Source organism: Mirounga leonina, unplaced genomic scaffold (assembly GCF_011800145.1).
Source record: "Mirounga leonina isolate KUSES-001 unplaced genomic scaffold, KU_Mleo_1.0 Mir_223304, whole genome shotgun sequence".
In the NCBI taxonomy this organism is placed as follows: Eukaryota; Metazoa; Chordata; class Mammalia; order Carnivora; family Phocidae; genus Mirounga; species Mirounga leonina.
In genome coordinates this window covers 1-10,817 of record NW_023270611.1, presented here as the reverse complement: position 1 = coordinate 10,817, position 10,817 = coordinate 1, and the positions used below count along the sequence as shown (strand labels likewise).

Below are 10,817 nucleotides of genomic sequence, written 5' to 3'. Positions count from 1 at the left end.
GAAAAATGAAGGGGGGGAAATGGAGGGGGAGACGAACCAGGAGAGACTATGGACTCTGAGAAACAAACTGAGGGTTCTAGAGGGGAGGGGGTGGGGGGATGGGTTAACCTGGTGATGGGTATTAAAGAGGGCACGTATTGAATGGAGCACTGGGTGTTATACGCAAACAATGAATGATGGAACACTACATCAAAAACTGATGATATAATGTATGGTGATTAACATAACAAAATTTAAAAAAGTTAAATTAAAAAAAAAGGACATTTTCTTATATAACCAGAAGAAAGTTATCAAATCCAGAATGTTAGCAGTGATATAATACTGTAATCAGATTCATAGGCTATATTCAAATTCTCAATAGCATTTTTTTTTTTTTAATAAAAGGTGCTTTTTTTTTTCCCTTGAAGTCCAGGATCCAACCATGCTCATGTGTTGCATTTAGTTATCACATCTCTTCAGTCTCCTTTAATCTGGAACAGCTAGCTCCTCAGCCTTTTTAAAAAATTTCTTGACCTTGATATTTTTGAGGAGTGAAGGACTTTGTTGTAGGAAGTCCTTTTATTTGAGTATGTCCATTTCCTCACGATTAGCTTCAGGTTGTTTTTCCTTCCTTCCCTCCCTCCTTCTTTCCCTCCTTCCCGCTTTCCTTCTTTCCCTCCCTTCTTCCCTCCTTCCTAACCTAAACCAATCTACTTTTTTTTCTTTTTAAAGATTTTATTTATTTGTCAGAGAGATAGAGAGCACAAGCAGGGGGAGTGGCAGGGAGAGGGAGAAGCAGGCTCCCCGCTGAGCAGGGAGCCTGATGTGGGACTCGATCCCAGGATCCTGGGATCATGACCTGAGCTGAAGGCAGTCGCTTAACCGACTGAGCCACCCAGGTGCCCCTAAACCAATCTACTTCTTTTGCTCGAATATCACTGCAGTGATGTTCTGTTGGCCTCAGTGCATCCTGTCAGGAGGCACATGATGTCTCCCTGTTCTAATACTGGTACTGCTAGCCTTGGTCAGTTGCTTAATTTGGGTCTCTTAAGTTTCTTTGCTGTACTGTTACATCTTTCTTCTTTAATTAATAACTTATTTGTGGGGGACACATTGAGATTAGCTAAATATCCTGTTCCTCATCAAACTTGCCTGTTGTACTTTTAGGATCCATTGATGGTTTTCTAATTCTGTCATTCCTTCTATAATTATTAGTTGGCATTCTACTGAAAGGAATATACCTTTCCTTTTTGTTTTCCTTTATTTCCTATTTCTTTTTTTATTTTCTTTTTATTTAGGGCTCATGGATCTCGTGGCTTCTTATTTTATTCAATGGGTTATAACCCAGTACTATCATTGTTTATTTTGATGCCCCAATTGTCACACATTTGGATAGTGGAAGCCCCTACAGGCTATCTCCTGAGTTATTTTAATATGTTCCGATGATTCTTTGACCATTTCTTTACTTTATGCTGTAAGTATATGTTCCAGGCTTACTTTGTATTTTCCCAGCCACCGTCCTGGGATGAGCCATTTCTTTAAGGTTATTTTTAATAGAGCATAGTGTTTAGAAGTCATCATCTAGAAGCTAAGGTGTGCTCATTGGTCCTGAGGTGTTACTGTATCTAGGCCCTCCTGGGGCAGAGCTAGAAAATGGGTGTGGGTGTGGGTGTGTGTTACAAAACTGTAAGTTAGTGCTGATACCTCCTATTTCAAGTCAGGGTTCTAAAGTACATTCTGCTCTCCCACATTTACGTATTTGGTAGTTCCTTAACACTGTGAACCCTGGCTCCCTGGTCTTAATTTGCTCAACCTTAGAATACATGAAAAGTAGTTCCAGAATTGTTAAACCATACCACCACAAAAAACCAAAAATACTAAATTGAGTGTGATTCAGTGAAACAACTGACAGCACAGAAATATGAGCTAAATTGGGTGGCTCAGTTAGTTAAGCATCTGCCTTTGGCCCAGGGTCCTGTGTTCAAGTTCTGCATCCGGCTCCCTGCTCAGCAGGGAGTCTTGCTTCACCCTTTACCCCTCCCCCCTGCTCGTGATCTCTCCCTCTCTCTCTCTCTCTCTCAAATAAATAAAATATTTTTAAAAAAGGTTTCTTTACAGTTTTTAGAGGTGAATTACATATGTGAAAAGCAAAAATATGTGGTCAGTTCTTTGAGTTTTGACACATATTCTTGGTCCTCTGAGAGTTCTGACTTTTTCTCCTCAGTCTCCTTTGCTGGCTTCCCAGCTCTGTGTTCATCTTCAAGATTGTTCCACAGAGTTCTTCCCTCCCCTCCATATTCTGATACTCTGTGTTACACCTATTTGCATGATATTCTGTGCAGTCAGGACCAAGATAAACTCATTTTTGTAATCCTAGAACCTCTCATAGTCTAGGTATATGGAAGTGCTAACCAGGTGTTTGAAAAAAATGCACATAGTAATACTACGTCTATAGATTTCTATAGGTTGCATGTACAAGTTTGCTTTTGAGTATCCTGAATAAATAAAAGATCAGATTTGTATAATGCCAGATGACTAGTCTTCTTTCACTAATTCCAGTCTTTACATTTATTATGTTTATTTTTTACATTGTACCCTATGTGAAATTGAGCTATATCTTTAGTCAATGGCTCTTAACAGTTGCTGTTAGTCAGTTGTGGAAAATTCCATTAATCCTTTCTGGTTAGAGAGAAAGTACCAGCATTATATTATATTACAATTTTATTATATTTCACTAAGATTTAATGAAATATGGTGCAGTTATTTTGGTCACTTCTGCTACTGTATAAAAAGATGATTTGAAGCTATTGTGAGGTATGAAAGACAGCCTGAAAATTCCTTAACATTGGGATTGAGGAGTCCAGGTTGAAATAAGTTAGCTTACTTTTCCTTATTACATAGCAAGTTGCTGGGTTATCCACCTCAAAGGAAAACAAGACTGTGAGGTCTTAGAAGGATGGGGGCTAGGTCCTGTTTGTTTCTCTAGCTCCACTAAATGGCAGGAGCTTTCTAGTGTCTATGAGATGGCAGAGTGCTGATTTCAGTGCCAGTTGACTAACCTCTAGTGCGATTCCTCTGCCTGGGAAGAAGACGTGGCAGGGGCAGCATCCTCCCGTCTGGGAGCCCTGCTGGGAACGTATGCTCAAGGGGAATGCTGGGCAGATGCTTTGTCCTCAGACCCAGAATACCATAGAACTCTGATGGCTCTGAATGGATTGTGACTTCTTTTCGTTTCATTATCAGTTAAAAAAATAACACTTATTTTCTTTATCGACAGGAGTGAAACCTCGGTCCGGTTGGTCTATTGATCCTTTTGGACATTCACCAACAATGGCTTATCTCCTCAAACGCGCCGGATTTTCTCACATGCTTATTCAGAGAGTTCATTATGCAGTTAAAAAACATTTTGCATTGCATAAAACGCTGGAATTTTTTTGGAGACAGAATTGGGGTACGTAGGGTGTGATGAAAGTGGAAGATCTCACTTGACCTAGATGTTATTTCATAAGGGTTGTGAACTCCTCCTGTTACGGGCTTTATTCAGAGTGTCAGTCTTGAAAATTAGGTTGCTTCAAGATATACGTTCTTACGATTTTTTTCCCAGTGTATTGGTGTTAAGATTCTCTTAAGCAGTGGTGAGGATATTTATCTATAGAACACCGTGGATTCTTTTTTATGCCTAAAGGAAGTAAGTAAATGTAAGGAATTAGTCTTTTGCAAATAATGCTTTTACATGCTTCTGTTTTGAAAAGGAGTTGTTTTATCACAAAGTTGAACATGTGTGAGAACTTATATCCAGTCCTTTATTTCACATTCAGCCTGTGTTTCCTCCTTCTGTCTTTCCTGTCTCTACATCTAGTAAGAATTGCCTTTTAAACCGTTAATTCTGTCCTCCTGAACAGCCCTCCTATTACCTGTCCTGCTTGTTTTCACGCTGTATTCTGTGGGTGCACAGGTGTTCCCAAGGTCATACTTCTACAGCTCTTTGCTGAGGGGTGGGAAGGAGACAAGATTTAGGCTTCTTGAGAGGTTTTTGCCTTTCCCAACCCCCATTTAATTCAGAATACCTTATTATTTCTTTTTCTTTATTGAGTTCTTTATTCTGGGCCATGCATTGTACTGTATGCTTTATATCTGCTCTCTCACTAGATCTTTATCCTTTATCTTCTCTTCTCTCATTATCCCTTTTAAATGGTGAAGAAATGGATGCTTAGAGCTGTGAAGCCTTTTGCCAAAGTCGTACAGGTAGTAGGTACAGAGGCGAGATCTGAATCCAGCTTTGTGTAGTTGAGAAGCCCAGGCTTTTAAGCCCCTGCCATTCACTGCTTTCCCGGTACTGGGCTTTCAGTAAGATTTCATCCACAAAAAGGGTTTCGTTGCTAAAACAATGTTCAGAAATTACTGCATTGCATCATACTTGTTTTCCTGTGTAAGTTAGATCCCCCCTTAAGTGTTTTCAAAAAATCGTTTGTAAATCTAGACAGTAACTCCCTGATACGTACTGCTGTTTTTTCAATAAGGAAAGAAATTAACTATATAATTTTTTATTCTGGAAATTAAACCCTGTAGGGAAAACGAGAACTTGTAGGGGGTTATATCCTGTATAGTTTGATCAAATGCAAAGAGCATATTAATTAAAAAAAAAGGGATTGTTAATTTGAAGAGGCCCTACTTAACAGTATTGCCTACATTCAAATTGCCCATAAATACCAATCAGCAAGAAAGTACTGAGTACTTTTATGTGTTTAATACCATGCTTGGAAGAAATACAGAAAACTTCCTTGCCTATCAGGAAATTATAGTCTTAATTTGATGAAAGACAAGACCAACAGCAGCAGATAAACTGAAACGTGTAAATGAGCTTCTAAATAGTATGGCTGAGGCGAAGGGGTGGGGCTGTTGAGTGTCTTTGATCTACCGGAGGAGGGAAGAGGAGTTGTCACCGAGGGCCTCTGTGCGGTTAGCAAGCATTAGTGACCAGATCCGTGAGGTCACACTCGAGTGTGATTCAGTGAAGCAACTGACAGCACAAAAATATACAAATTATAAAAGCTTTAAATTTTGGAAAAGAGCTGGTAATTAACTAAATGGAGTACGAGATAGAACTGGAATATGTTAGCACTTACCAGATAGATTTGAACATGTTGCTTCAAAATTATGTTTTGGAACTCATTTGAGCTTCTTTGTGTGTTCTGGTTCTTAACGAAGGAGGTATTTTCATTTTTTAAAACGTGCGTGTTGCTTTTTTGTTTTCGTTGTTGTGTCTGTCTTTGTCATAAAAGCAGCACATAACCCATTGCTGAAAAGTAGAAATCCACACTTTATAAATAAAGAGGGAGAGGTATTTACAGGTCAGGAGCCTAAAAGGTAACCATTTTTAACCCTTGCTCAAGTCCTCCATCACTGGGTGGTAGGCTTCTGACCTCTCAAGGGCAGTGATAACAACACTTGATAACAACAATCTGACTTTTATAGATTTAATTAAAGACAGTTCTGCATCAGGAACCAGTGCTCCCTTTCAATATATTTTTTGTTTGCTTCGTTTTTATTCTTGGGTTTGTTTGTTTGTTTGGTTTGGTTTTAAGAAGTACTTCCCCTTGTCCTGTGCTGCTTTCTTGGTGAAAAGTCCCGGTGGCTCTTCATTGGTGAACAACGGGGAGACTCTGTGAACTCTTCCGGTTGCCCTTTCTTCTCCTCACAGCGAGAAATAGATAGGAATTTGCCCAGCATTCTCACAAGCCTCCCTACTTCTTCCTTTCCTCCTTTTATTCTCTTCCTCTCTCCTTCTCTCCTTTCCTCTGCGGCTAGTGTCATGGTCTTCCCCAGTGTGTCCCGTTACTGATGTGGGGACAGATGTGGCAAGGAGCTGGCAGCCAGGGATGGACACAGCCCATATTTTTGGATGAGCCAGGGATAACTTTTGCTTCTGTTCGTTTGTATCTTTCCAGGCCAGCACACGCTGGTCCGTGATGGGTCTCTGTTCAGTTTAGATAGAGGAGGTAGAGAGAGACTGAGATGTGAGTCTCTTCCTTCAGGCTGGTGGTCTTTAAATGCCACTGGAGTTTATGTATGAGTAGTGGTTAAGTAGGTTGTAGATTTAGGGTAGAGCTTGCATTATATATGTAGAAAGTACTGGCATTTTGAACAGTTTTGGGAAAACACAATTTATAAATCCAGGTTTGTCTGTTGGCTCTTTATTTTAGATCTGGGATCTGGCACAGATATTTTTTGCCACATGATGCCTTTCTACAGCTATGACATCCCTCGTACGTGTGGACCTGATCCTAAAATATGCTGCCAGTTTGATTTTAAACGGCTTCCCGGAGGCAGATTTGGTTGTCCCTGGGGAGTCCCCCCAGAAACAATACATCTTGGAAATGTCCAAAAGAGGTATGAAAATATGCATTTCATTAAGACAGCATCTTGAGCAAAGCAACAACTCTGCTGCTCTTTGCTAAAGGGTTCAGTAGCCAACATTATCCATGCTCAAGGTACTTATTCAACCAGATCTAAAGCAACTTAAAAATGCAGAGCTTTGACTGTGCCTTTTATGTGTTATAACTTAATGGAAAATGAACAACAGTTGATCAATATACAATGGAGAACCTATAACAGTCTGTTATTAGCCTCTCCTTTGCCCTCATTATAAAAGCCTTCTGCTGCTTTTGATTGATCTCACATACTTTAGTTGATAATAAAACTTCTGGTCTCTATTGTATACATTGGTAAGAAAAGCAACCCAACTGCAAAAACAGGTTTATTGAAATGGAACACATAAAGAGTATAATTATCTGTTCTTTTAATACAATTTCAATAATAGTGGATGCTGCCCAGCTCTGATGAATACACTCTTTCGATCATTCTGATATTTTTGACTTACAGACAATTTTTAATTAGGAATATTTATACTTAAAGATAATTACTTAAATAAAAAAGGGATGAATCATTTTTTTTTTTAGGAAGAAAATTATGCTCATGACGGAAGCATCTCATTACCTATACTTGTCATTTGTTTGCTTTTAAAGTTTAATTTCTTCACTTAAAAATTACCGGTGTATAATGCCTTTAAATAAAACATTGTGTTGCAATATAAACCACTCACCTCTGGCAGAAAAATGATACAGGCTTTTATTTTATTTTTTTAGATCGATCATGTTATTTATTAAACACATGAGGAGATTTTTGAGAGTGAGGGGGGGTAGCTATAAACAGTTAAAGTAGGATGACAGCCATAAATTCTGCAAACCACAACATTCATTAACTGTTTTTAAGACCCTGGAATTTCTGGTTTCTGAAAACCTACTCTGCCTAGGTTCTTGTACATGTTATCCTTAAAAAATTTTCAATAACATGATGGCAACACGAGTGTAGGAATATTTTTAAACTCATCATATTGTGTACACTAATTGTATAACAATAATTATGTGCAATTTTTTTTTGCCATTTGTAAGTTTGATGGTTTTTGGGAACTCCACGCTCGTGTGAATTGCTAAGAAGAAGCCAGGCATCCTGCGTTCCACAGGAGGGTTAAATGGGCAAGGATGAGGCAGGTCGGTAGTTACCAAGCATGGCTGCCCAAATTACCCAGGGAGCTTTCAAAAAATCTCCAGCCCAACAAAATGAGAATAGGGTGCCAACATAACCATGCCCCCAGGTGGTTTCGAAGCACAATGATAAAGCCTTTTAAATAAAGTAAGATCTTTGCACTGTGCACTATCAAGTCTATTTATTTTAAAAATTGCTTCTTTAAAAACTGGAAGGAGGTGAGATTGAGTCTCTGCCTTGAGTCAGTACTTGTGGCCATAAAATATTTCATTGAGGGTCCCTCACTCTGGCACACACAAAAGTATTTTAACATGGCAGCCTTTAACATAGATCGCTTCCAGCAAAATCTGATTTTTATAGTTATTTTGAAAAACTGTCCCGAGATTAGGGATCAACCTGGTTTCATTTTATTGGTTCCTACAGCAGTGAAGATCAGTGAGGAAGAGTGAATAGCGTGCTTTCTGGGCTTAGGTTAGTTAGGCGGAGGAGAATAATCCAGTGTATTATGTGGCAAAAGGTATAGAGCTAGGCAGCATACGCTCTTCTGTAGCTCAGGGGGTCAGAGATAGGGAATTTCTTTGAAGGTAACCAGATGCTTTGATTGGGGACTCCCAGTGCACCAAAGACCTTGTGAGGCTCCTCTTTTTCTTTTCTTGGGTGTTGCTGAGAGTACCTGTTTAAAGTGCATTATTGGAGGGGGGGAAGCTATTTTGTGTAATCCTTTTGCTGTGTCCCATCTGACACTACAAAGATTGCCCCCCAGGAACATACCTTGTGCTCAGTCAGTTCCAGTGAATCTGCAAGTGATTTCCAGGCACCTGGGGGCATAGAGATGAAAGAGTCTATTTAATACTTCTGTAGATTTTTTAAAAAACTTCTTATAATTCTTGAAATCTTTACTGGTTACTTCACATCCAGATATCACCGTCCTTTTTTACTTTGTGATTAATGGAGAGCAAACACGGGCATTCCAGCTTAGTGGCACGTGATTTTTAATACCCTAAAGAAAATGAAATTTAACTACAATTTACAGGTGATAAAATTGGTACTGTTTAGTTCAGCAGGTTCCTCTACTTCGCAAATAAAGAGGCACCATTCTTTATCACGTTGAGTTTTTGTTCTCATACAACGTATTTTACATATGATGGTGATTTATGTGTCAAATGATACAGGATGTTCTAGGAAGTTTTTTTTTCTTGGTTCTAGTTAAGTTGACATTTCTAACCTGGTAGGAGTGAAGAGCAGATTGCTGCTGCACATCTTCAAGTGTGATATCGGTCATTTCATTTGGCATTAGTGTACAATGTATTTAGTGAATATCCACTCTCTACCAGGTAGTATAGATTGGTCTCTTGAATTCCGTGTTGACACCTTCTGAGCAGGAGCTTGGGAGTTAGGACAGATGCTGAATGGAAGACTCACACTTAATGTTTGTGATTCTTTCCTCTTGTGTGTCATATGCATATACACACAAGATATGGTATATCTAGTAGTAAACCTTGGCATTCATTTAAGTGATCACTTATCCTTTTCTATGCTGGTTGCCTAGGGGAATCTGATTGGATGCTCAGTCATAGTGTATCTTTCTCATATCTGATTTATATGTTTGGTTTTTTTCTCTTATTTTTCTTTCTATTTGATTAGTCTCATTGGACATGTAGTTTTTTTAATTATAACTAATAATCCAAGGTTATTTTTGGTTAAGTGTGAAATATTAGTAAATTATTAGTGAAAATTAAGTACTCTACTGAACGCTAATCTCCGAAAACTATGTTATGTAAGAACATTATGGTTATATTTTACTCACCAAGTTATTGAATTTTGCTAATAATTTAATATTTGCAAAGCAGTTTCAGAGACTATCAGTATAAAAAGATCATGTGAATTTCTAAATTTAGTTAAATGTTTTTAATTCTATAAAATACTTCGTTCCATTATTGATGGTCTTTGAGTTTCTTTTGTAAGTTTTTATATTGTGAATTGGAACTTCTCGATAACCCTAGAAATGAAAATTGGAATACTGGGTAAAAAGCACATTAGTCATTTATCACTGATTTCTTAAGCTTGGCATTACAAACATAGAGAACTACCCTGAGTTCTTCATCCGCTTATTTAATTTCATTTTTATAAGCCATTCCTCTTAAATACTTTGTATTCCTAGACTTCCTCAAATGGTACCCCGGTTCAGCATTCAGCAGTTCAACCCCAAAGGTTTTCTGCAGAATACTAGAATAATATGAAATATAAAAACACATCAGCACATTTAGTATTTAGCTGACCTTTGGACTCATGGGTTAGATCTGAGGAAGGTAGAAATCAAAAAAGCTATTTGATCTCCAAAACTTTATCTGTTGATCAGCCCTGAGAAGGACACTGACAGATATCCAGTTTATTGATGGCAGGTGTTAAGTGAGTTGTTTTTCTTCCGTTTGAAGAGGAACTCAGGTTCTATAATTGGTTTCATTCAAACTATTAATTTTTTTATGTGTAATCAGGCAAGTTTAGATCAAATTAGAGAAAGGCATCTTGAGTCAAAGCCAACTTCAAAGTTTATATAGATAAGAAATCCTTATTGTCTTCTTGGACTAAATTATTTTAAAATACAGGCAATCTGGGATTCAGTGTCTATGGCCGGGCTTCAGGAGGCCATTGATGTTCCCAGTAATTTTATGTCAAAGTTGGTATGTGACTTTATTTCTCTAAGGATAATCCATTGGAAACCTGTGGGTTTTTCTCTCTGGTAAGAATTTATGAATATATTTTTTAAAAGATTTATTTATCCATTTTAGAGAGAAAGAGCAGAGGGGAGGGGCCGAAGGAGAGCGAGAAAGAATCCCAAGCAGACTCTGCGCTGAGCACAGGACCTAATGCGGGGCTTGATTTCATGACTTGGAGACCATGACTGAGCCAAAACCAAAAGCCTGGATGCTCAACCAACTGCGCCACCCAGGCACCCCAAAATTTATGAATATTTTAAGTAGATAATGAAAATTAGTATAGTAGTTTTAAAAAATCTGCCTTATAAATCATACTAACCTAGAATACAGGTAAAATATACAACAATTTCTTTTAACATAATACACTTTTTAATGAGTTGCCCCATTGTCCTTTTCTTAGTACTGTTCTTATTTTCCTTTTTCTTTTGTAGGGCTGAGATGCTTCTAGATCAGTACCGAAAGAAGTCAAAGCTCTTCCGTACTACAGTTGTCCTGGCCCCACTAGGAGATGATTTTCGCTACTGTGAATGCATAGAATGGGATCATCAGTATAAGAATTATCAGCTGCTTTTTGAT

At 38.2% G+C, this 10,817-nt stretch overlaps 1 protein-coding gene across 1 annotated transcript; it reads left to right on the top strand.

The window, feature by feature from the left end:
* Positions 1 to 2,701: 2,701 nt before the first annotated feature.
* On the top strand, positions 2,702 to 10,789 carry LOC118026210 (alpha-mannosidase 2-like; the record flags this gene model as incomplete). The annotated part of the gene is made up of 3 exons (XM_035028962.1): positions 2,702 to 3,430; positions 6,183 to 6,369; positions 10,673 to 10,789. Coding segments are annotated over exons 1-3 (425 nt in total), but the record flags the coding sequence as incomplete, so codon positions are not given.
* Between the last annotated feature and the right edge of the window lie 28 nt (positions 10,790 to 10,817).